Source organism: Tenrec ecaudatus, chromosome 4 (assembly GCF_050624435.1).
Source record: "Tenrec ecaudatus isolate mTenEca1 chromosome 4, mTenEca1.hap1, whole genome shotgun sequence".
Taxonomy (NCBI): Eukaryota; Metazoa; Chordata; class Mammalia; order Afrosoricida; family Tenrecidae; genus Tenrec; species Tenrec ecaudatus.
In genome coordinates, this window is record NC_134533.1 from 64,503,235 (window position 1) to 64,530,966 (window position 27,732).

Sequence of the window (27,732 nt, forward strand, 5' to 3'; positions counted from 1 at the left end):
AGCATACTATGTACATTTATCTTCCCTCTGCCATATATTTGAAACTTAAGAATCACAATAAAAATTAACAAAATTAATTTAAATGCCAGTATTCTTGGAAAGGTGAAAAAAAACAAGTGAAAACAAAACTGAAACCAGTTGCTCACTTCCTGACTGGAGTATAAATTCAGCCACACAGCAGGCACGCTCTTGAGGTCGGAGCTCTGAGGAACGGGAACTGGGAGTCAGCAGCCTAGTCCTCACCCAGGAGCCACCTGAAAACAGGATCTCAGCCTCCAGGAGACAAGGTAGGGGGAGAAGAAGGAGGAAAATGGCAGGGGTGCAGAAACACAGCAACAGATGCAGAGACTGACACAGAGCCAGGAACTGATGACAACAGACACAGAGAGCAGAGTCGGAGACACAGAAACAAGTAGATCACAAATAGATATTTGACACGATTCTTGTTCTCCAAACACAACTAGGGGGAAAGAATGTTAAGACTCATTTTGAGCATTTGTGTTCCGAAATAAAAACAAATTCAGATTTAGAGCCAAAGAAAGTATATTTGAAAGGATTGTTACAGTTAGGGAACTGAATCTTATCTTCAGAGGCTTCATTCCACAGTGTCTGTGTAGCATCACATGCTTTCCTAACATCAGAAATCTCAAAGGTCAGGCAGAATGGAATTCATTGGGTTTTTTTAGGAGAGGTTGAAGAAAATTAGGACAAAAATAATTTGAGGAGTGAAATAATCAGGTTTTCCCTGAAGTCAGTTTGCTTAGGAGAGGCAAGGTATTCTTCACGAGGAGTTACAGACTGACCTGTAGTGGCTACGAGTTGGGCTACAATCCTCATGGTCAGCAGTTCTAAACCACTAGCAGCTCTGTGGGAAAAGGACTGGGCTTTCTACTCCCACAGTCCGTTGCAATCTCAGAAACCCACAGGGGGTTGCGATGAATCAGCATTGCTTCGATGGCAGAGGTTGTTCTTGGGAGGCTGAGGCTGAGTCAAGTTCAGGGTACTGTGAGAAGGAGAGAAACGTAGCTCAAGTTTAGTCGGTAGTTTCAACCACCTCGTTTTGTCCTCACTTTCTTCAGAGATAATAAATGGTTCCGTTCATCTGTTATGGAACTCAGAGGTCTGTGTCTGGCCTTGTCATAAGTAAACTAGAAGGACATCTATGAGTCTTATCTTAGTCTCATTGGACCAAGTGGTTTTTTGCGGTAAGCAGTATACTGGAATAAAAAATGGTCAAGGGAAACTACACCTGCTTTTCAGGAGCACCGGGATCAGGTAACGTTTAACATTGTCAATCAAGGTCGTGTAATTTAGGGTAGGGTGTAGTGGCTCAAACACTGAACTATTAACCTCAGGATTGCCAGTTCCAACCCACCAGATTCCCTCAACAGTAGACTAAGGTCGTTTGCTTGTATAAAGACGCACTGCCTCTGATCCTAGTTCAGGAAGGAGAACAGCCTCGCTACCAGACAGACAGCATTGTGAGGTTGTTTATGAAAGACCTGGTTGGGTTAAAATGTTACCACCATTTCATTTGATCTCCCTTTTGATCTATCTTTCAGATGTTTCCATTTTTAATATTTTTGCTTTCTTTTTCATTGAGATTTGTTTCTATGTTGGTTTTGGGGGGTTGCTATGTGTTTGTTTCTTGTTTTAGTTTCATAGGACTTTCTGAATATGAACGCTAGGAGAGGTAAGTCTACGGAGACAGTAACTGGATTAATAATCACCAGGGGCCATGGCGGGGAGGGTGGGGAGAATATGGGGAGCTAACAACATTGAGTACCAGAAAGAAGAAAATGTGGTGAAATTTATTGTGGTGATGATTGCATACACTTATGTAAATTAAATACCAATAAAGCTTTTTTATGATTGAATTTTTCATGAACTTTTGGTAGCCCCGTGGCATTTCTTGATATTAAAACATTTACTGTATATTTTAAATAAAATAATATCATGCACTTCATTCATTTCTTTAAGATATTTTTTCTTTTAAACTTTTTATTGTGAATTGGGTGTGTTTCATTAAGTTTTACAGGCTAGGATACCCTGTAGGACAGTTCTGCTCAGTCCTATTGGGTCTCTCAGGATCTGAATCAGTACAATGGCAGTGGGTTTAGTTTGGGTTTATTGCAAGTACAAAAAAGAGAGTGTAGACCTCAAAGATTAATGGAAGGCTTCTCCATTAATTTCACACACACACACACACACACACATGAGAAACTTGAGCTGGGACACACACACACACACACACACACGAGAAACTTGAGCTGGGACACACACACACACAGGAAATTTATGCTGAGCTGGGACAGACGCACGCACGGGAAACTTGAGCTGGGTCAGGAGTATAGAGCCACAGGCAGAGAAGGTGGTGAAGGGCTCCGGCAGTACAATGTATAGAATTAGGAAACCCCATGAGGTTGTGGCAAAGTAGAAGAGAATGGCTTTCTACTGAAAAAAAAAGTGAGGAAAGGGTAGGAAAAGGAATGAAACAAGAAAGGGACACTTCATTTGAATGCACTAGATGAGCAGTTCTTGTAAGTGCTCTCTCCTGCCCTCTTGTGGTCGATAATTTAAGTTGCATACTAAAACCCAAATGGAGTTTACTTTCTTGTTTACAAAGCTGCGAAAATTACATTGGTTATGATACACTCAAAATACACGGCCTTGGCATTCAAAGTCCCTCACAACACTTAGTCTCCCCAAGCCCTTCCCAATCCTGTACCTTTTCTTACCACCCATCTTCCTCTTTTCAGTAGGAAGCCACACTCTTCCATCTTCCCGCAAGCTCTTGGAGTTTCTTGATTCTGTATATTATCCTGCATGAGCCTTTCACAGCTTTCTTTACCGGGCTCAGGACTTCTGATGCAGAGGATTGAAGAGAAGCCCTGGAGGAAGAGTGGTGGCACTACCCGCCAAGTCCTTGTTTGTCCCTGGGCCGTATCCCAGTTGCTTTTTAGTTCCTTTCTAACGTCAATACACTGGCTCGTTCTCTTAAGAGATTTTCTGATAATCACTAGGTACATGAAGACAAACTGCAGAAGCTAAAGAGGGAAAACGTCTTCTGCTGTGTGCTTCGGAGGAGTTCTGGTAAGGTTCCAGATACGGCTGTATAAATAGAAACATGAAGGAAAACTAATCTGTCTGTCTTGGCAACTACACCAAAGGAGCCCTCATGGTGCAGTGGTTAAATTCTTGGCTATTGATGGAGAGGTTGACAGTTCAAACCCACCAGCTGCTCAGTGGGATAAAAAAAATGTGGCAATCTGCTTCTGTAAAGATTACGGATATGGAAAAAATAGATTACAGCTAAGGGAACCCTATGAGGCAATTCTCAGGTGTTGGAGTTTTGGTAGATTCTCGCACTAAAAAGGTGTCCACTTCAGACTGTGTCATATGCCTGCCTTTATACTGGCTTAAAATCAAAGTCAGATTTTTTATTATTTTAATGCTAATTTTATGGGAAAATAATGTATACACAATAAATTGGTTTCAGGTATGCAGTTTAATTAACTTGGTCAGTTGTATATACTCATAAAACCATCACCACAATAAAGATACAAAGCATTTTCAGCATCCCCAAAGATTCTTAGTGTCCATTTGCTGTCCATCCCTTCTTCCTCTCTAAGCAACTACTGATAAACGCCTTTTGTGACTGTAAATGAGCTTACATCTTATATAAAAAGAACAATACAATATGTACTATCTTGTTGATGGTTTCTTTCATTTACCTGAATATCCTGCATGGTGTTGCATATCTAAATATTTTACTAATTTGATGACATAAAAGGAGCCCTAGTGGCATTGTTACCTTGGGCTACTAACCTCAAGTTCAGTAGGTCAAAACCACTAGCCAATCCACTGGAGATAGTTGAGGTTTTTTGCTCCTGTGGAGACTTACAGTCTCAGAAATGCACAGGTGGAATTCTACTCTGTCCTATAGGTTTTCTATGAGTTGGGAGTGACTCAAAGGCAGTGCGTGTACATTGTTGAGTAAAATTTCATTGCAAAGATATATCATTTTATTTGTCCTTTACCTTTTGGTGAACATTTGGGTTGTTTCCAGTTTGCAGGATGTTGTTTTTTAAGCCACTCTGCATATCGACATACAAACTTTTTCATGGACATATACTTTTATTTTCCTTGATTAAATACTTTGAAATAGGATTACATAATACAACTTTTTAGAGTGGTGCAAACGTGTATGAAAACTCTAGTTGTTCTATTCTGACAAACACTAGGTAATATCAATTTAGTTTTGTTTTTAATCATTTTATTGGGGGCTCATACAGCTCTTATCACAATCTATACATGCATCCATTGTGTCAAAGTAGATTTATACATTTGTTGCCATCATCATTTTCAAAACATTTCCTTTCTACTTGAGCCCTTGGTATCAGTTTCTCATTTTTTCCCTCCATCCCTCATGAACCTTGAAAATTTATAAATTATTGTTTTTTCATGTCTTACACTGGCCAATGCCTCCCTTCACCCATTTTTCTGTTGTCACTCCCCCTGAGAGGTGATTATATGTAGATCATTTGATAGGTTTCTCCTATCTCCCCCACCTTCCCCTCCTTACCCTCCGGTTATTGCTACTCTCATTGTAGGTCCTGAAGGGTTCATGTGTCCTAGATTCCCTGTGTTTTCAGCTCTTTCTGTACACATTTACGTGCTCAGTCTAGCCAGATTTCTAAGGTAGAATTGGGGTCATGATAGTCAGTTAGAAGAAGCATTAAAGAGCTACAAGAAAGTTGTATGTTTCATCAGTGCCGTACTTCACCCTGACTAGCTTGTCTCTTCCTTGTGACCCTTCTGTAAGGGAATGTCCAATTGTCTACAGAAGGATTTTGGGTCTCCACTCTGTACTTCCCCCTTATTCACATTGATGATTTTTTGTTGTGGGTCTTTAATGCCTGATAGCTGATCCCATTGACAACTCATGATCACACAGGCTGGTGTGCTTCTTCCATGTGGTATTTGCTGCTTGTTTATCTTCAGGACTTTAAGACACCAGACACTGTGTCTTTTGATAGCTGTGTCTTTTGATAACACCATCAACTTTCTTCACCACATTTACTTATACACCCATTTTGTCTTCAGCGATACTGTCAGGAAGCTGAGCATCACAAAATACCAGGTTATTAGAACAAAGTGTTCTTGTATTGATGAAGTACTTGAGTAGAGGCCCAATGTCTATCAGTTACCTTAATGCTTAACATATAAATATATGTACATAGATCTATTTCCCTATCATCATATATAAACATATTTACATATTTGCATGCCTGTTTTTAGACCTCTACAAGTGCCCTTTGCTCCTAGTTCTTTCCTCTGTTTCCTTTTACTTTCCTCTTGTCCCACTATCCTGTTTGGCCTTCATTGCAGTTTCAGTAAATCCTCACAGTTACATTGCCCTTCATCAAGCCCCACCAGGCATTCTACACCCTCCACGTAATCAGTGTCAAATTTAGATCACTTGTTTTCCCTTGGTCCTGGGTTTGTTAACACCCACTTCCTTTCCCCAACCTCCGCCTTTCCCCTGAGCCCTGGAACCATCGGTCCCATTGTTTTCTCCCACCTATCTTATCTAGACAGACCGGCACAGACAGTAATAAGCACAAAAACAAGACAGAGAAAAAGAAAGTAAAAAAGAAAACTAAACAAGGACAACAACACCAATGACAGAAAGAAAGAGTGAGAGAGTGAGAGCAAGAAAGAAAGAAAGAAAGAAAGAAAGAAAGAAAGAAAGAAAGAAAGAAAGAAAGAAAGAAAGAAAGAAAGAAAGAAAGAAAGAAAGAAAGAAAAAGAAAAGCCTATAAATAGTTATAGGTTTGTTTGTTGACTCTTAGGAGTGTTTTCCAGTTGAGTCTGATGGGTTGCCACACGCTGGCCCCAAAGTCTATTTTTGGTTTTCCCTGAAAATGTCATTGCTTTGCTCCCCTTGCTGCTCTGTTGCACACCCTTAGCGTTTTGCCCCCAATGTGGTGGGGTCAGATGGGGCACAATTCACACAATGTCTCCAGTACTGTTCCTTGAAGCGCTATGGGTATGGGAGGAATGTTGTGTCTTGTGGTGGGGCTGGATCTATGGTCCTCTCTGTGCATTGGCTGCTCTGAGCAGGAATATCATCCTCGGGGCTTGGTGGACCAGGATGTGGTCCACAATGTCTCCTTCCCTATTCATTTGCTCCTGTGTGCTCTGATTAGACACTCCCCTCTCCCTGAGCTATAGCTTCAGTCCTGTCCTCTGAAGTGAATTCTTCTGGGCGTAATGAGGTGTCCACGTAGTTGGGATTGGGGTCAGCCCTGCAGACCTCTCTATTGGTTCCCTGCTTCATGCTGGTAGGTTGCATTCACATCTTTATGGACCAGGTTGAAGTTTGGTCCCTCTCTCTCTCGGTGTCCTGTGGAGATATAAACAACACCCTCCCCTTGGGTGGATTAGTACCCTGTTCCCCCACTACTCAGGTATTTTTCTTTTTTTCATTTCCCCTCCTTTTTAGTTGACTGCCATATGTATCCATGGATTGGGTCTGGCCCCTGCCTTACTACCTGGACCTACCCCAGGAATGTATGAACACAGCAGCTTTTTCTCTATGCCCCTTTTTCATTTTAAGCTTACATCAGAGGAATCATGTTGTACTTGTCCTTTTGTGCTTGGCTTTCTTCACTTAGCATAATTTCCTCCAGTTCTTCCCATGTGGAGATGTGCTTCACGCATTCATCATTGCTTTTGAGGGATGTGAAATACTCCATTGTATGTAGGTACCACAGCTTTTTAATCCATTCATCTTTTGAAGGAAATTTGAGTTGTTTCCAACTCCTTGAAATTGTGAACTGTGCCAAGATGAACATTGGATCACAGATGTCTGGCTATGGTTTGTTTCATGCCTCTTTTGGGTATATGCCCAGTAGTGCGAATTCCATCTACCATATATACTCATGTATAAGCCGAGTTTTTCAGCACAATTTTTATGCATTTATTGTGGAACACTTAGGTGTCTCAGCTGATATTCATGTCTGCTTATACTCAAGTATATGCATTTTAGATATCACCAAATGAATTTCCATAGTGACTGTACATACAGGTCCACCAGCACTGGATCAGAGTTCTTATCACACCACAGCCCCCCCCCCCAACACTTGTTACTTCCTGATTTTTTGAATTGGGCTATTTTTGAGGGTATTAGGTGGTATCTCATGGTCGTTTTAATTTGCATTTCTCTTGTGTCTAATGATTGGGAACATTTTCTCATATGTTTACTGGCCACTTTGGAATAGTGCATATATAAGATCACATCATCTGTGAATAATGATAGTTTCACCTCTTCCGTCCCCAGGTGAAAACACTTGATGTCTTTTCTTTGCCCCATGCTGTTAGCTATGACTTCCATTACGATGCTAAATAAGAGAGGAGACAAGTGGCATCCTTGTCAGGTCCCCTTTTTCAGTGGGATTATTTTCATCTTTTCTCCACTGACTACCACATTGGCTGTTGGTTTTTCATATATCATTTGATTATACTGAGAAGTATTCCTTCCATTCCTACATTATTGAGTGTCTTAAACAGGAATAGGTGTTGGATGTTGTTGAATCCTTTTTCTGCATCTATTGATATTATTATGCGGTTCTTATAAATTTTCATGTCCATGTGATGAATAATATTAATGGTCTTTCATATCATGAACCATCCCTGCATCCCTGGTATGAATCCCACTTGGTCATGGTGAATTATTTATTTCATATACTTTTGTATTCTATTGGCCAGTATGTTGTTAAAGATTTTTGCATCAATGTTCATTCAGGATTTTGGTCTGTAGTTCTCAATTATTGTGCCATCCGTGCCCAGTTTAAGTATCAGAGATATACTAGCTTCATAGAAAGAGTTCTGGAGTTTGCCATCTGTTTCTGTGTTCTGGAGGAGTTTGTATAGAATTGGTGTCAGTTCTTCCCTGAATACTTAGTAGAGTTCTCCTGTGAAGCCATCTGGTCCATCTGGATTTTTTTATAATAATCCCTTGATAACCTGTCTATTTCTTCCATTGCTATGGGTCTGTTGAGATTCTTGATGTCCATCTGTGATAGTCTAGGGGGGTTGTTTTTCCAAGAATTTGTCCATGCCTTCCAAGTTGCTGAATTTATTGGAGTACAGGCCTTCATAGTACTGTGTAATTATGCTTTAGATTCCATTAGGGTTCAGTGTAATGTCTGCTGTTTGATCCCTCATCCTAGTAATTGAAATTTGTTCCTTCCTTCTTTTGTTAGGTTTGCCAGAAGTCTGTCGATTCTGTTACTACGTTCAAAGAACCAACTTATAGCTGCCTTAATTTTTTCCATCGTTTTCTTGATTTTCCCTCTCATGAATCTCAGCTCTGATGTTTATTATTTCTTTTCTTTTGCTATTAGTTGGTTTGTCCTGTTGACTGTGCTCTAATTGTTATAAGGTTTGTATCAGCATAACAATTATGTCTCTCTTCCTTTTTTTCTATTTAAATCATTTTATTAGGGGCTCATGCAACTCTTATCAAAACCCATACATACATAAATTGTGTAAAGCACATTTGTACAATGATTGCCCTCATCATTCTCACAACATCTGCTCTCTACATAAGCCGCTGGCATCTGCTCCTCAATTTTTCCCTCCATCCACACTCCTCCTACCTTCATGAACCCTTAATAATTTGTAACTTGTTTTTTTGTCCTATCTGGAACTGTCTGAAGTCTCCCTTTATCCACTTTTCTGTTATCTGTCCCCCAGGGAGGAGGTTATATGTAGATCCTTATAATCAGTTCCCTCTTTCCAACCCACCCTCCCTCCACCCTCACAGTATCACCACTCACACCACTGGTCCTGAAGGGATCAATCACACTGGATTTCCAGTTTCTATCTGTACCAGTGTACATCCCCTGGTTTAGCCAGATTTGTAAGGTAGAATTGGGATCATGATAGTGGCGGGCAGAGGAAGCATTTAGGAATTAGAGGAAAGTTTTATGTTTCATTGTTGCTACATCACACCCTGACTGCCTTGTCTCCTCCCCAAGGCCCTTCTGTAAGGGGACGTACAATTGCCTACCGATGGGCCTTGGGTATCCACTCCTGACTCCCCCCTCATTCACAATGATATGATTGTTTTGTTCTGATGAGGCCTGATAACTGATCCCGTCGATACCTCGTGATCACACAGACTGGTGCGCTTCTTCCATGTGGGCTTAATTGCTTCTGAGCTAGATAGCCGCTTGTCTACCTTCAAGCCTTTAAGATCCCATATCTTTTGATAGCCGGACACCATTAGCTTTCTTCGCCACATTTGCTTATTCATCTGATTTGTCTTCAGCAATTGTGTTGGGAAGGTAAGCATCATAAAATGCCAGTTTAATAGAGCAAATTATTCTTGCATTGACGGAGTACTTGAGTGGAGGCCCAATGTCCACCTGCTTAATAGCTTAATACTAAGCCTATAAACATATGCACTTAGATCTATTTCCCCATCCTCATATATAGATATATTTACATATGTACATGCCTTTATTTAGACCTCTATAAATGCCCTTTACCTTATAGCTCTTTACTCTATTTCCTTTGAATTTCCTCTTGCATCACTATCATACTCAGTCTTCATTTGGGTTTCAGTAATTCCTCTTGGTTACATTAGCCTTGATCATGTCCTACCCGACCTCCTACACTGTCCTCACCACCGATTTGGATCACTTGCTCTTCTTTTGTCCCTGGGTTTTTTAGTACCACTAGCTTTCCCACACACACACACCTCCCGCTCTCTCATATCTGGCCATAACTGTCGGTCCCGTTGTTTTCTCCTCTAGATTGTTCATCCAGCCTATCTTATTTAGACAGACCTGCAGAGATAATGACATGCATAATAACAAGACAGAGCAAAACCGAGCAACAATATACAACAACAAAAAATGAGAAAAGTGCAAGACAACAAGAAAGCAAAACTTGTAGTTAGTTCACGGACTGTTTGTTCGCCTTTAGGAGTGTTTTCCAGTTCAGTCTGTTGGGGAACAAAGCCCTGGCCCCAAAGTCCACCTTCTGCATTCCCTGGGGACCTCTCTGCTCCATTCCCTTGCTGTTGTGTTGCACAACCTTAGTGTTTTGTCTCCATGTGCCAGGATCACATCGGGAGTCATTCTCACACTGTATCTCAAGTGTCGTCCCCTGAAGGGCTATGAGTCAGTGAGGGACGCCATTACTCATAGTGGGGCCGGCCATGTGGTCTTCTTTGTGGACTAACTGCTCTGAGTGGAAACATCATCCCCAAGGCTTGGTGAGCTAGGATTTGCTCCACTCTCTCCTCATCCCCCTTCATCTGCTTCCGTGCTCTCTGATCAGACATGTCCCTCTACTGGAGCTGCAGATTCAGTGCTGCCTGAGATAAATTCTTCTGGGGAGGGACAAGTGTCCACATAGTTTGGATTGGGCAGAACCCTCAGACCTCTCCACTAGTTCCCTACTCCACGCCAGCATGTTGCATTCACATCTTGAAACACTGGTTTGAACTCTGGTCCCTCTTTCCCTTTGGAAAATAAACAATACCCTCCCACTGGGTGGGTTAGTGTCTTGTTCCCCTGCTATGCATTTCTTATAATTTCCTTTCCACAACTCCTTTTCAGTTGGCAACCATATGTATCCCTAGATTTGGTCTGCCCCCTGCCATACTACCTGGTCCTCACCCCAGGAATATTTGTGTACAATAACTATTACCCTATGAAACTTTTGCATTTTTTAAAGCTTACCTCAGCAGAGTTATGTTATACCATGGTATCTCTAATCTCATTATTTGGTCCTGAGGGGTTTATCTCTCTTGGATTCCCTGTGTTGCAAGCTCTTATCTGTATCAGTGTACATGCTCTGGTCTAGCTGGATTTGTAAGATAGAACAGGGATCCTGACAGTGGGGGGAGGAAGCATTCAAGAACTATAGGATTGTTGTGTGTTTCTTTGATACTGTACTGCATCCTGGCTGCTTATCTCTTCCTTGTGACACTTCTGTGAGAGGATGTCCAATTGTCTACAGATGGGTTTTGGATCTCCATTCTGATCCCCCTTGTTTGCATAGAAATGGTTCTTTTTTGGGGTGTTATGATGCCTGATCCCTATCCTGTTGAAACCTCATGATCACACAATTTGGTGTGCTTCCTCCATTTGGGCTTTGTTGCTTTCCTGGGCAACAAATTTTTAATCAGATTGTTGGGTTTGGGTTGTTGAGGTGTTGACATTATCTATACATTTTAGAAATTGGTCCCTTGCCTGATATGTGATTATGAAAATAATTTATTGTTCTGTAAGTTCTGTTTTTAGTCTTTCAGTGCATAAATATTTAAGATTTAGAAGGTTCTGGTTGTCTAGTTTGTCTTCTTCTATGTATTTTTATTTATGTTTAATAGGGTATTTATTTCATGTGTTAGGAACCATAAGTTTGTTTCTGTTTTTTCCTTGATAGTCTTTATTATGTAAGACTTCACAGTTAGATTTTTATCTAACCGGAGTTCATTTTTCTTGTATGATGAGATATATAAATCCTTTCATTTTCAGCAAATGAATATCTAGAGCCTCTCTCTTCCCCATGAGTTCCAACCCTTTGTCAAACAGCAGTTGTCCATAGTGAATGGATGTACTTTTGGCTTCTAAATTCTGTTGCCTAGGTCCAGGTGTCTGTCATTGTACCAATACCAAGCTGTTTTGACTACGATGCTATGATTTTGTGAGAATTTTTGTCTCTTTTAATAAGGGACATTAATCTATAATTTTCTGTTTTAGTGTTCTAAAGGTTATACATTCTTCATAAAATGAGTTTTTCGATATTCCACCCTTTTCTTTGTTCTGGAGTAGTTTGAGTAGGATTGGTGTCAACTCTTTTCTGACTATTTGGTAAAATTTACCAGTGAAGCCTTGAGGACCAAAGTTTGTTGGGAATGTTAAATTGCCCATTCAATTTCTTCTATTGTGGTGGTTCTATTCTAATTTTTGGCGTCAGGTTGTGCTACTTTAGCCATGGAGTGTTTTTCTAGAAATGTGTCCACTTCTGGGTCTTAACACGTGTTGGAGCAGAGTTCTTCATAACATTCTTTGAGGAACAATTCCACTTCAGTTTAGTATGTCATGACATTGCCCATTTCATTTAATTTTTGTTATGTGCGCATGCCCCGTCTTTTTCCTCTTTTAAACTTGCCAGTGCTTTGCCAATTTTATTAATCCTTTCCAAGACACAACTTCTGGGCTTGGTGATTTTTTTTTCTGTTAAGTTTATTTCATTCTTCTGCTGTTCCTTTCTGTTCTATTTTGCTGTTCATTTTCTAGTTGTGGATGATGTTGGGTCCAGATGCTGCTTTGGGTTATTTCTTAATTTTTGATGTGTGTGTTTGTTGCTATAAATTATCAACTAAACACTGTTTTTGCTGTGTACCAAGACTTCGTTGTGTTGTGCTTTTGTTCTTGTTTTACTCAAGGATAATTTCCCCATTTTTTCATTTGTACTAATACCCAGTAGTTTTAATTATTGTGTTGTTCAGTTTCCGTGTATTTGATTTTCTTCAGTACTCTTGCTGTTGTTGGTTTGTAGTTCTATAGCATTCTGATCTAAGAGGATGATTTTCAGCATTTTGGTGTTTTAAAATTTACATAAACTTGCTTTGCAGTCTAACTTCGGTCTATTATAGACAATGTTTCATGTGCACAGGGAAGCAATATATAATGTACTCTTGTCAGAGGGGTGTTCCTTGAGGTGAAGTTGGCTGATTTTTGTCATGGGTTGAGCTATGTCACCAAATAAAATATGTGCCAACATAGCTGGATCATGTTGAGGAGTTATTTATGATCCCCATGAAGTAAATTAATAAGAAAATACCAACGCAAACTCACTGCTATCTAGTTAATTCCAACTCCTAGTGAACCCACAGGGTTTCCAAGACTATAGAACTTTACAGGTGCACACAGCCTCATTTTTCTCCCAAGAACACCAGATGGGTTTGAACTATCAACTTTACAGATAGTCATCCAATGTCTAGCACACAGTGCCACTGTGGCCCCTACGATGGAATACAATACCATCAATCCCATCATTGCTCTAATACAATGTAAGGGCAGTTTCCCTGGGGTGTGTCCCACAAAACTTCTTATCTTAGAAGGGATAAAAAGAGAAAGAATTGAGCAGAAATCAGATGGACCTGCTACCACCAAGAAAAAGGAACCAGAAGTGGAGTGCTACCTTTGGACTGGGGGTCCTTGCACTGAGAAACTCTTAGGCCTAGGAGAAAATGGCTACCAACACACATGGAAATCTGAAAGAAAAAAAGGTGGTCTTACAGATGCTGAAAGACGATAAGAACCCTTCCGTATAACCAACAGAGAAAGAAAGCCTTCCCCTAGAGAGAGCCTTCTAAATTTGGACTTCTAACCTTCTAAACTATGACAGAATAAATTTCTGTTTGCTAACATCATCTGCTTGTGGTATTTTTGTCATAGCAGCACTAGATAAATAAGACAATTGTGTTATTTAGAACTTCTGTACCTTTTTTGAATTTCTGGTTGTTCTGTCGTTCATCAAAAGTGGTGTGCTAAACTAACGTACTATTTGATGGAGTTGCCTATTTCTCTTTTCAATTCTGTTAAGTTTGAATGATTTAACTTGGGGCTTTTTCAATGAATGAATAAAAATGTATTATAGTACTATCTGGTTGTTGTATTGACCCTGTAATTATTACATAATATCATTCTTGTGTCTTTTGCTGGTTTTGCCATACCAGAAATTGATATGGTCACTGCTGCTCTTTTTGTTGCCATTTGCTTGAAATACTTGTCCATCCTTTGGTCTTTAACTTATTTTGTCTTAGTGTCTAAGGTGTGTCTTTTGTAGATAGTATATTGATGGGTCATGTTTTCTTATCCATTCTGCTATTCTGTCTCTTGACTTGTACATCTGATCTATTCACATTCAATATAATTATTAAGAGGTATGATTTTACTGCTATCATTTTGCTTTTTTTGTTGGTGTTATTTATCTTTTTATAATTCTTATGGTTCATTGTTCCATATAGTATTCTCTGCTGAGTTCAATTTCATTGCTGTTGTTTTAGCTTTTATTGAAGAATTATGATTGTTTTTGTATTGTTGAGAAAGCTTAACAATTTTCTTTGCGGTTACTCCATAATTTATTATTATCTTCCCATTTAATACTGCTCATTCTGTATTGATATTGTCTTGATAGCCTTTTTATTTGAACCAGCTGACGGGCTGATGGAAGTAAGGGATGCAGCACCTCTGGTCAGCAGGAAATTGTGCAGAGTAGCTGTAGAGATGCTACCTGTCTGGTCACTGATCCTTTATGTGGGTGTCACTGCATCCTGACAAGTGCAGTCACTTATCTGGCTCTTGCCCCGGTCAGAATGATCCTTGTAATAATTCAAAATGGCTACACAGTGCCTGGCTTATTATCAAGTCAATACTCTATATGCCTCCTTGCTCACAATTTTTTTACCTTCTCTTCCTCAAATTAGTATTTGATCTATTGATGTATACTCTCTTTTAAAGTTCTGAGCTCCAGAATTGTCACCCCTACATGTTTCAAGTGATGTCTTCAGTCATTGTTGTAAAGGATCTGCCTAGTGTATGTGCTTAACTTAGCAGCTTAGTCTACCATCTTAGCCACAGACTTCTAGTGAATTGAAAGTTGTCAGTTCTTTCGTTTCAGCGAATGAAGAATTCTTTTCTACTGTCCTCTGGCTTTCACTGATGTTGCTGAGAAGTCACGTGCGTGTGTGTGTGTGTGTGTGTAATTATATATACATATATAATTATTTGCTTATAGGTAAATAGTTTTTGCTCGTGGCTTTGCTTTTGCTTTGTTTTTAGTCACTATCAGCCTAAATTTATTTTATTTCCTGGGGTTTTCCAAGGTCTTAAATCTTGTCTTGAATTAGTATTACTTCAATCAGTCTTCAATCAGTATTACTTTAAATATTGTTTCTGCACCATTTCTTTTCTTTTTACTTTCTGAAACTCACATTAAATCTTAAATATTCCGAGTGTGTTGTATATGATATGCACATATCTACATGTTGTTGTTAGTTCCCATCACCTTGGCTCCAGCTCATAGCAACCCTATGTAAAAATATAAAACAAAAACAAAAAACAGGCACCTGATGCTGTGCCATTCTTTCAACTGGTGTTTAAGCTCATTGTTGCAGCCATTGTGCAACTACCACATACAAATATATGCATGTTTATATTCTATGTCTGCTTTGTTCTGAATTGTTGCTTTTAACCTGCTTCACTTTTCTAAATCTTATTTCAGCTACATCCAACTTTTGTAAGGATCCATACATCAAGTTTCGATTTTTGTTATTATGTTTATTAGGTTCTGTGTTTCTAGAGTTTTTGCTCAAATCTGTAATGTTACTTTTTATTCTGCCCCTTTCTTACTTGAAAATATCACTGTATTCTTGTTTTAATTCACATTATCCTGTTACCAAGAACTGGAATGGTGCAGTGGGTAAGTACTTGACTGCTATGCAAAAGGTCAGCAGCCAGTCCATGAGAAAAGGTATGGCAGGGGGTTTCTGGAATGATTTAGGTCTTGAAAACCGTATGGGGTGATTCTACTATGACCTGCCAAGCAGCTATGAGTCCAAATAAACTTGATGGAGCATCATGTCATCAACTTTGCCTGTCTATTCTATACTCAAGCCATTTTAATGAGATTCATTTAAAATGTTTCTCAAAATCATTTGACTCACTGTCATCGAGTCTATACTGACTCATAGCAATCATCCTGTGGGTTTCTGAGACTGTAACTCTTTATGGTAGTAGAATGCCTTGTCTTTTTCTTTCTGAGCAGTTGGTGGTTTCAAACTGCCAACCATACAGCCCAACTCATAACCCCTACGCTACCAATGCTCCTTGGAAACATTTAAAGAACAAATAATTTTATTTTTCCACTTGAAAGACTATTCATGTGCTTCCAAAGGGTGCTTGTGGACACATTCTTCTTCTTTTAAAAAATCATTTTAGTGGAGACTAGTATAAATTTTATCACAATCCACAAATTCATCCATTGTGTAAAGCACACTTGTACATTTGTTGCCATCATCATTTTCAAAAAATTTTCTTTCTACTTCAGACCTTGGTATCAGCTCCTCATTTTTCTTCTCCCTACACCTCCTTCATGAATCCTTGAGAATTTATAGATTAGTATTATTTTTTTCATGTCTTACACTGACAAATGTGGACACACTCTAACCTGAGTTATTTTCATGAAATTTTAGGCCTTGAGATATTCTGGGTCCAGTTAAGGCTAGATAACTGCAAAGCTGGGTCAAAAGCATTAAAGTTCACCTCTTTCTCAACCTAGATGTGAATGGTCCTCCATGAGAAGGGAAGGATCTGGATTCCAGCTTTGGTTGCCTAGCCTCCCATGACTACTCAGCCTCTCATCCCTTCTGGACCAGTGGATGACTCCTGAAGTCTAAACTCATCTTATTGATCGGCTTCTTCTATCAAATATTTACCAGGTAATTTTTACCACATCATAAACTCCTTGTGCCATTAAATAATTTGCTTTAAAAGTTCGTCCACCTATTATAGGTATCTTCCCTTTGGAAGGCTGGTTTCAATTTCTAGGATTGACATTGAAATCCACCTTCAACCTTTAGTGACACTGGGGAAGATGGGAAGCACAAAGTTAGAATGACCAAATAGAGGATGATATACAGTAGCAATCCAACAGAGACATACTGAGGCCAAATATAAGGAAGAGTGAGTGGGGATTTTTTTAAAGGGAGAATTAACTGAAGACATAAAGTACTAAATTCATGTAGTAAAAGTTAATCATCCACTGGTGTGGAAATATGGTAATATCATTCAAAGTGTCTGAAATTTTAGGAAATGGGAAATCTGAATGATTTATGAAATTGGGACACAGAAAATGTCATTTTATATAGTCTACAAATATGACTACAAGGAATTAGAGGGGAGTAGCACTGAAAACATCAAATACAGGAATGTATTGGAATCGACACATACAGATTTGAATGAGATCAATTTACAGAAATTTGGATGCATAATAATAAGATATTACCCAAGGGTAAGTGAGAAATAAAAAAGAAACTGACATGTGCAGGTTAGAATTATGTTTTAAAAGGTTGAGAATAATAAAGGAAGGTAAAGTTACTTGCCATTTAGGGTCCTTATGAGTTGGAATCAACTTCATGGACAGGGGTTTGGTGTCTGGGGCGATTTGAGCATAATATGAAATGAAGCAGAAAGCGTCTAAAGAAGACAGATGAATTGAGAAAAATGTTCTGAGATTGGTTGTGGTGATGATCACACATATCTTCTTAATATGATTGAAAGGTTAAACTGTATATCAGAGGTATACCACAATAAAACTATTACCAAAAAAAAAAGGTGAGGGTGTGGGAACAAACAATATGAAATGTTCAAAGAATTGACAGAAGGAAAACTAGTCAAAACAGGTCTAATAGAAACTAATAGGAAAAGAGAAGGAATTGGTGACAAAACAATAAGGTGGCATAATAAGGCTGATTGAGAAGTCAGGAGTTCGAATCCATCAACCACCCCACTGATAGAAAAAAATTAGATTTTCTGCTCTTGTTAGGATTTACAGTGTTGAAACCCACAGTGACAGTTCTGCTCTCACCTGTGGGTTCACTGGGAGCTAGAACTGACTTGATCGCAGTAAGGTTTATTTCTTTTAGTTATCAAAATATGCATATTTTATAACACTAGCCCTCAATTTAATACACTCCAAGTAATTTATTCTTGCCAGGTTGTTAAGTTACAACTTGCCTTGGCAACTAACATGGCAATACATGTGGCAAACATTCAAAATATTGCCTTGCACCAACCACAGAAAAATCTGAAGACATTAATAAAATAGATTTGTCGTTATAAGGCAGCAGAGAATGAAAAAGGCTTGCAGATGTGCATCCTTATTCTGATGACCATTGGGCTATGTGGCTGACAGGACTTAAGGTCAGAATACAATCAGACTAACCCAGTGTCTGCTCTCTCCATAGTCATGGATGCTGAAGAGTCTATCTCTGATGAACACCCGCTCCAAGGAGCAGAGAGGCAAGAACTCCAAGAGATGCTGAGGAAAGAGGGACTGGATGTTGCGTACTGGTTGCCCAAACTGCACGAACAGCTGGGTGTAACCTGTACCCAAGCCTTACAACACGTAGAAGAAAAAGACCTTCAGAAGCTGAAATCCCAGGCACAACATCCTTGGGAAAAAAGGGCTCTTGAAAAACTTCTAAAAGTGTCACACTCAAATACTCTTTCCAGTTTACAGGAGTTTCAGAAGAACAAGCAGAAGCAGGCAGAGAAAGCACTGCAGGAACTGAAGGACTTGCTGTCAGGAGGGAGGCAGAGACAGGAAGAGGCTGTAAGGACAAAGGAAGCAGAGTTGAGGCAGGCAATGGAGATCCCAAGGGAGTACTGGCCATCCCCTGAGAAATCTCTACGGGAAGTCATGGAAAACATACAAAGACAACTCAATAGCATGCAGGGGACAGTGACCCAGAGTCTAAACCTGGAAGATGAAGAGCTGGTGAGAAGGGCATCTGGAGGGTTGGCCCTGCAGGGAATTTACAAATCCGGCAACCAAGGGGATCTGATTGAGAAGAGAGAGGAACTGATCAGTCTCCCGCCAAATTTCTCACTCTATGGTCCTGAGCAGGGCACCCGGATGGAAACAAAAGAATTTTCATCTTCTCAAGCAGAATCTGTATTCACCCAAACTATCGAGAAGCTAGGCTTCAGTGCCACAGCCTCAGCTAAGGGTGGAGGTTGGGGTTTCAGCATTGAAGCAGGTATGGACCAGAGTAAACAGTCAGAATCCCAAAAGAGTCAGCAGTCACGTTCTGAGCACTCATATTTCTGCGCAACCAAGTTCAGCTACATGCCATTGGCCTCATGCCACTTTCCCATTGACCAGCTCCAGTTCTCCAAGGCTGCTCTCCAGGAACTGAAATGTATTGAAGACCTCCTGGGAGAACCTGAAGGTCCAGACACACTCCCTTTGGTGAGGCGCAGGACAGAGGCCTTCTTCCACAGGTTTGGTACTCATGCTAACCAGGGCCCTCTGCACCTGGGAGGAATCTACTGGTGGAAGGCTGTTTCAGAGGGTTTCAAACGTGAGCAACTGGCAGACGTGAAGCAGCAGTCAGCAGAAGCCCTGGATATTTACATAATGGGCAGCTACAGTGGCTTTGGAGTGAACATTGCGGCCGGTGTGAACATTTCAGACTCTCATGCAAATATGACCTCTCAGAGAACTAGCTTCCAAAACCTCCAAACCAAAGTTCAATTATCAGTGGCCCAGACAGGGGGACCTCCAGAAGCAGATGGCCTTTCCCAGTGGAAATCGGGGCTTGTTGCCAACAATCAAACCTGGTGTGTCATTGACCGAGGCCTTCAACTGGTGCCCATTTGGGACATCATCACCTCCAACCACAGAAGTGATTTTAAGAATTCTCTTCGGCTGGCTAACTGCCTGAAAGACAGCTACACGGCACTAACTGGACTGACGGCCCAGATTCAAATTGGAGAGGAATTCCTTACTGCTGACCAGGAAGTTAAGGTTTTCCTAGAGGATGTGAAATCTTGGGACATATCTGATCCTGAAGAGCAGCTGGGAACAATGATAGAGTTTATGCAAACTTTGAGTCAGAAAGTTAGAAGTTATGACACCTGGATTAACATGTGCCTCACAGATTGCAACTTGCAGAATTTCCTGGTGGACACTTTCAACTTTTGCAAGGAGTCTTCCGATCTTGATATTAAGTTTATTACATCTCAGTTGCGTACTCTTCTGGATCCTCACATCTACAAAGTGAAAAAATTCCCTCAAGCTCATTCCATCTTGCAGTGGATCTTCCAACCGGAATCATGCCAAGAGCAAGTCGACATCTCTCAATTTTCTGAATTAACTCAAATCTTAAAGAAGACTCTGAAGGCCCTCATGGAATTGCAGGGCAACGCTGATTCTCAGGAATCAATGGAGGAAGCTCAAAGAAAAGCTACGTATAAGATCAGCTTATCTCTTCAGTCATTCTTGGATAACCTTCAGGAAATGGGGCAGCTGGACTCACAGCTCTTGCTACTTTCCATTGCAGCTGGGGCAGGTTACCACATGGTGCACAACACTTTTCAGTATCTGCTGGGGTCTGATGAGGTAGGCTACCTGCTACATGAAATGGAACGTGCTTATGAGAAGTACCACGAGCTGAAAATTACCTGCAGTTATGGGGCTCAGGCTTTCCTGGTGCTCACGGCTCTGACAGCCACGGTAGGAATTCGAGCTGTTTTTCCAGAGAAGAAAGCAGAACGTTTAGCATTTCTGAGACAACGCATCGGGCAATCCATGTCTAAAGAAGTGGAATGTGTCCTCACCAAACTTGGGGCAGATCATGATTGGGAAAACCTAGAGAAAGACTTGGGAATGCTGGTTGATGGGAATTACGATGTCACTGTGTCTTCTTTGAAAATGGATGAGGTGAAAGAGCAACTAAGAAGTCTCTGCAGTGGAAAGAAACAGCCCCAAGAGGCAAGCAACAGTGAGAATAACAAAACCGAAGGGATCAAAAATGAAGCGTTCCAAAATTTACTTCAGCGTCTAGGCCTAGAGCAGTACTACCCAAAGAAGATGGGCCGAGCAAACTTTCATCTCATCTACAAGGCCTCTGTGTTTAACACCCAACCCAGCTCTGAACAAGAGCTTCCCTACTATTTTCTGCAGAAGCTCCTGATGCTTGACTATAAGCTGAGATACCTGGTCTTCAAAGCTGGTGACAGCACAAAAGACTCAGTCTCTGCCAGTGTCTCAAGCACCGAATATGAAGCTTTGGACCCATATGATGAAATCTTTGAAGACACTGATAATGCCAGTAATACTTTAGCCCCGACTCAGAAGCACATTCACCCAATGGATATTCAGATGGCAATTTATCACTGCGCAGATGACTTTTCCAGACAATATCTTTTTGCCAAACTTTCCATTTGTCAGTTTGCTCTTCCGCTTTTGGTACCAAATCCCTGCACTTCCCAACTTGAATTCTCTCTCTGGTCTCTCAGGCAGATTAGAAGAAGTTGGCAGCAAGCAGGAGAAGCAGTCCAAGGGAAGAAGAGCAATTTCAAGAACCAGCAGATGTGTGCTGCATCTACCCCCATTGTGTCCTTCATTCGAGTTGGAAATGGCTTCTCTGCTTCCAAATCTCAGATCATGAACTTGCTTGTCAGTAAACGTAAACATGATGTCTTTTTCCACCGACACTGCACAGGCAGCAGCAGAGACTGTCTCTTAATGACGGGTGTGGTAGAAATCTGCTGGTTCTGTCCAGGTGGGGAAGAGGAGGACAGATTTGACAACTGTGTGACATTCACCAATCTCCACGGTGACGCAAAGGACCATGAACAACAGCTCCTCTTCCTGCAGGAAATCTCTTCTCTCGTTGTGATCCTCATGTCAACGTCTGACAGCAATAATGAAAACCGAAAAATTGTTCGTGATTTGTGGCAGTCCTCAAAGCCTCTGATCTGTTTGCTTGATGACAAAGAAAGAACAGTGGCCAATAATGCCAGCCAGAAAGTGAGAATTGGGATCAAAAATAGAAATGAGGCCGAGTTAACAGATGAGCTTTCAAGTACAATCCGAAGCTTACTGGCGCTGTCAGAGAAGGCACTCAGCTTAGAGGACTGTGTCCACATTGCTCACCGGCAAGGGTTCCTAATAGATGAAGACCAGAGAGACTGCCAAGAAGCCAAAGAAAAGGCACAAACACTCCTTGCTCTCTTAGGAGAAATAAAGTTGTCTGAGGTGAAGGAAAACTTACTGCCCCTTCAAGGACAGCTATGGCACCTCTGGTGTAAGAAGGACAAAGAACTCTATCATCTGAGGGAAAAGGGAAAGAGGAGCATTGAGCAACACAAGAGTGACATCGAGACAGACAAACAACGGATACGGCATCAGCAGTTAAACAAAGCCTTTCCTCTGAATGATTTAATGCGATCTGTCCTGGAAATCCTCCAAGAAAATTCTGAAACTCACACCAAACTTTACTTCCTGCAGTGGCTGAGTGTGCTTTTGACCAACCTAACCATAGAACCCTTGGAAAAACTGCGTGAGAAGCAAAGCTCTTTGTGGGCACAGCTTCAAACCGAAAAGCAAAAAGCACCAAAGAGTAGCTCCCTCAGGAGCTTGCAGAATGCCATCGAAGCTATCTGCAGTGAGATTAATGATTGTAGCTTGGGAATTGAGCACCTTCTCAGAGAAGTGGGACAGATCTATGAAGCACTAGAAGAAAGTTCCTCCATAAAAGATGCCCTTTTCCTCTCTCTTCCCCAAATAGCTGCGGACCTGATGATAGCAGGGGCCGCTGTTGAGCTGATGGATGGAGATGCATCCTATGTCCCTCTGAAATGGGTGGCAGCGGTTTTCGACAAGGTCTCCGAAAAACTTAGTAACAAAAAAGTGTTTGTTCTCTCTATTCTTGGCCTACAGAGTTCAGGGAAGTCTACTCTGCTGAATGCCCTGTTTGGGCTGCAATTCACTGTCAGTGCAGGGAGGTGTACCCGGGGGGCCTATATGCAGCTTCTGAAGGTGGATGAGTCATTCACAGAAGAACTCGGCTTCCACTTTATGCTTGTTGTGGACACAGAAGGACTTCGGGCCCCAGAACTCAACAACAAGTCCCAGAATCGGGATAATGAGTTAGCAACCTTCGTCATCGGACTGGGAAACCTGACTCTAATCAATATTTTTGGAGAGAACCCTTCAGAGATGCAGGATATTCTACAAATAGTTGTCCAAGCCTTTCTCAGGATGAAACAAGTTAAAATCTCCCCAAGTTGCCTGTTTGTCCATCAGAATGTGGGGGAAGTCACAGCTAAAGACCAAACAATGGAAGGACGGAGACGGCTAGAGCAGAGACTAGATGAAATGGCAGCAATAGCAGCTGAACAGGAACAGTGCTCTGATGTGACCCGATTCAGTGATGTCATTAAGTTTGATGTCAATAATCACGTCTTCTACTTTGCCCACCTCTGGGATGGCAACCCCCCAATGGCCCCTCCCAATCCTCGTTACAGCCACAATGTCCAAGAACTGAAAAGCAGAATTATTAGGACTGCCAAAGAGGAATCCAGGGGTAGCATCATGAAGTTATCAGAAGTGAAATATCGAGTTCAAGATTTGTGGAGGGCCCTAGTGAATGAAAACTTTATTTTCAGCTTCAGGAATACCAAAGAGGTCATGGCCATGAGCAAACTGGAAACCATGTATAACCGCTGGACCTGGTTGCTGAGGAGTGATGTACTAGGCTTGCAGAACACACTGACCAACCAGATTCAGAATGGAAAAATCCAGATCATCAAAATGAGCACAATTGAGGCGCCAGTGACAGAAAAATATGGAGCCATCCAGCAAGAGCTTGAAAAGTTCTTTTCAGAAGACCCAGATAATGAAATACTGGTCCAGTGGAAAGCAAATTTTGAGAATAAACTGATGATGCTTAAAGAGGCCCTTATATCAGAAACCAAAAGAAAAGCTGAGGAGCTCATTTCTTTAAAGAAAAGCCAAGAAAAACTGGATGCAAAGAAGTCAGGTTATGAAATGGAATTATTGGAAAGAAGCCGAACATTGGCTTTAATGGTCAAAGACAAAGAACTGAGTGAGAACGAGCTACTCAAGAAATTCAATCAACTTTGGAAAAAGTGGGTCTATGATGTATCCTCTAATGCCCCTTCGCACATGGAGCCTAACATTGATGTGGATTCTGAAAATATTATTTTGGACTATTTCAAAAAGGAAAAAAATATGCCAACCATATTAAAGAATAATTTCAGACAAAAATTTGAAATCAACTATGATAAACATATAAAAATGAGCAAGGGTTGGATATTAAAAAATAAGTTGGAGGTTCAGGATAAAGAGCGCATAAATATGACAACTGAAAGCATTTTTTCAAGGTTTCATGAAATTATTAACAACATTGGAAGGCAGCAATGTGATTACAATCCAAGTTATTTCCATGAAATCTTGATAATGATAGATGAGAAGGTGAAATCTGCGCCCACCGAGAATCGATATGAATTCACAAGGGCGTATATGATTGACTTGTCTTTGTGTTTGTTCCAAAGTGCAACAGAGAAATTTAAGGAGATTCACAAGGCATTTCAGAAAGCAAATGATCCTGTGTACTATCTGGAAAGCAAGAAAGATGACTTCTTCATGAGTTTTCAGGTTTCGTGCCAAGGAGCAACCTCTGTCAAAGCATTTGTTGATTTTCTGTGGCAGAAACTCACTCCTGCTGCCTCCACTGCCATATTGAATAGATTGGCCCATCAAATCGCTGGGGACATGAGGGCTAACACCCCTGCATTCAATGAAAACAGAGCAAACCTGGAGAAGCACATTCTTATCTCTCTGGCAGAAGAAGAAAAGTTTTCTAAATACCAGGAGTACCTTCATAATCCACAGGCATTTTTTGATACTTACATTGAACAACATATTCGAAGATACTGCTCAGAAAACAGAGGTGAGCGAATAAAGACCTTTTTAAAAATCAGCTTAGATGACATCAAGGGCATCATCCGCAAAGCCATTCGTGAATCCACTGCAGTGGCCAAGGATAAGAACAGCACTGCATCTGAATGGTTGGATCTGTTCTGTGATCACCTGAAAGATAAGTTGGTGTTTCCACGAAAAGACTTGGTAAGCATTGAACACCAAGAAATACAAGATACTGAATTTCTCAAGGAGGCCATGAGTGAAGCCTTGGATCCCACAATGGCCAGAATAGAACAGGATTCTCTGACTATGTCTATAGAAAAAATCATTCCTAAAATTAGAAATTATCTCTCTGAACATCTCTGTGGCTGCTGGAAACAATGCCCTTTCTGTAAGGCAATTTGTACAAACACAATTTCTACACATGATGGAGACCATAGAGTCCACTTCCATCGTCCTCAGGCTGTCAATGGAATTAACTGGTATCAAAAAAATGACTTTGTCATTGACTGCTGTACCAGTTTGGTAGCCAGTGACTGTAACTTAGTTTTGAGTGATGACAGGAGAGTCCCATACAAGAACTACCGCCAGGCAGGAGGGTATTATGCTACATGGAGCATTACCCCGGATTCATCCTCCCAGCCCTACTGGAAATGGTTTATATGTCACTTCAGACAGAATCTCGAACAAAAATATGGGCATAGATTCACAAATGCAGGTCAAATCCCTAGTGCATGGACCAATATCACAAAGCAACAAGTGCTCCATGACTTGAAAAATCAGTAATATTCAGGGACTTCAAAGAAGCTCTAAAATATGATGAAAAATATCTTAAAGCACTTCCGCCTTAGAAGGAAAACTTTTTGAAATGTATTACAAAATAGAGCCCCTAAATATACATCAATCAATAAATAAAGAGTTCAAAATTCCCTATAAAAGTCAGACACACTAGAGCTTTCAGGGACCATCGTGACCAACTGACCATTCAATCACTGAAACCAACAAACAAATCAGACTCAAGGAAGCAGAGTAGGCTCATTATAGGGTGAGCCACATTATTTACTACCCCCAAGATGCTTCTTTTTCTTTATTCATCTTTCCACTTGTGCTGTTTGTGGAAACTCAGCTAAGAACCAGCTTTAACTAGTTTCAAGTCTTTGCCCAGGAAAAACCTATTGACCTCAGCTTCCTCAGACCAAAAGCATTCATATCAAGAAACCAAAAGCTACCAGACACATATCAAAGGTGCCCTCAGGTTTCCACCCAGACATCTTTCCAAAGCAAGGAGTCTGACAGTAGCTTCCATAACAAAAGTTCACCCAATCATTTATGAATCTCGCTGCCCCGATTGAACTGATTCTGACTCATACTGTTCTTAAAGAACAGGGTAGAACTACACCTATGGGTTTACTTAAGGGCATGGAAGTAGAAAATGTCAGCGTTCTCCCACAGAGCAGCTAGTGGTTTCAAACTGCTGACCTTGAAGTTAGCAGTCCAACATGCAACCCACTATGCCACCAGGGCTCCTTCCTAATAAAGAGTAGATTGAAATTCCCAGAAATAAAGTGAATATGTATACTTCCCCTTTTCCTCATTGGCATTGTAGATCCCTGCACCATTGGCTCCAGGAGATGGTGTATTGAAAGCGATCTCCCTTACGTCTTAATTGTTGCAAGTAATAAAGTATGCTCTGCTTTGAATCCACATGACTCTACAATATTCTTAACTTGAGGACAAATGGCAAACTAACTGTTTCTGACAAAAAGAAAGACTTCATTTTTATCTGCTCAGTTCCTTCTGGTTTAAAACCCAACTACTAATGCTAAATAGGTGTTGGAGATTATACAATAATACACATATGTGCTTATACAGGTATGGTTGTGGATAGTTCTACATACATATCTGTAATTACTGCATGTATACACAACTCAAATATAAATTCATATAATAAAAAAACATAAGACACACAGTCATAGAAACTATTTAGACATCTGAACAAAACTACTTGTCTCTTCTCACCTTGAGCAAAGGAGAATTAAGAAAGTCAATGACTCAAAGATGCAGTTTGTCAGCCCACCTGAGTCATAACCTCCTCAAACCTGAGACCAGAACTAGATCATACTCAGATCCCAAAACCAACCTCTCTACTCAGAATGAAAACAGAAGGTCCTGTTTAAAATAAGGGGGAAAATAGAATGAAATTGTAATTTTAGTCTGAAATAGACTAGATGAACACCAGAGATTGTTATCCTAAGAAATACATCTTATTTGAAATTCAAAACATTCCTGGACACCACCAAATAACAGATGGGTTTGTGAAATAAACAATAACACCCTTGAAGAATGTATTCCTCAGAACAAGACTTAAAGAGTAACTTAAAAAGAAAGACAAGGCAGGAAGGGAAACCTGACCAATAGAAGCAGGGAAGCTAGGGAGGAAATAGGGAGAGACCTAACATGTTGTGAGGACTGCAACCACTGTCATGAAACAATTTGGGGATGAACCATTGACTTAGAAAACTAATTTGCTATGTAAACTTTCATCTAAAGCCTAATGAAACTTTAAAGGGATAAAAATACCATATGCATATATTGATTAGTAATAGTCCTTATAGTTTGTTAGCTTCAGTTTTATCCACATATAATACTCATAATTGAAAATATTTCCAAAGTACTATTCAACCACTACCATAGAAAAAGTTAGATTAAGTGTATAATATTTTAGAATAACGTAAACTTGTGCTCATTTAGAAGTTCTTAAGTAATATTTTCTTGTTGTCCTTCTTAAATGCATTACTTTATAACTTAGGCATTTTAATTCCAGTCTTCGCATATCACTAATTGTGACAAATAATTAGGAATTCATTAATCCTAAGCCCATACCTGGCTGCAACAATGAGGCCAAACAGAGATAACAACAACTGCGTGCCATGCAGGATGGGGCAGGGTTTTGTCTTGTCCATAGACCCTGACGAGTCAGAATCAACTCGACAGCATCTAATCACAATGAAACTCAAATTTAAGCATGCTTTATAATATTTTGCATAATTACATTTCAATAAGTTAGCACAATGAAAGATATTTTCCTTTAATTCACTTTTGATTGACTATAGAAAATGAATTGATATTAGGTTATGGTTTATCTATCTCTTTAGCAATATTTAACTCACATGTGCTTTATGT

General features: G+C 40.3%; 1 protein-coding gene across 2 annotated transcripts; it reads left to right on the plus strand.

Moving 5' to 3' along the window:
* The first annotated feature begins 159 nt into the window (after positions 1-159).
* On the plus strand, positions 160-27,732 carry LOC142444841 (interferon-induced very large GTPase 1-like). Of its 2 annotated transcripts, XM_075546142.1 has the most exons (4): positions 160-287; positions 3,024-3,093; positions 16,372-16,531; positions 18,059-27,732. In XM_075546142.1, exon 4 carries the CDS (start codon positions 18,061-18,063, stop codon positions 25,333-25,335), a length of 7,275 nt encoding a protein of 2,424 aa, XP_075402257.1. In that variant the 5' UTR covers positions 160-287; positions 3,024-3,093; positions 16,372-16,531; positions 18,059-18,060; the 3' UTR covers positions 25,336-27,732. The 2 variants fall into 2 exon arrangements, with proteins under 2 accessions (XP_075402257.1, XP_075402259.1); XM_075546144.1 differs by lacking the exon at positions 3,024-3,093.

What these genes read in the sequence shown, in the direction of transcription:
- LOC142444841 (XM_075546142.1), top strand. Translation starts at nt 18,061, where the DNA reads ATGGATGCTGAAGAGTCTATCTCTGATGAACACCCGCTCCAAGGAGCA.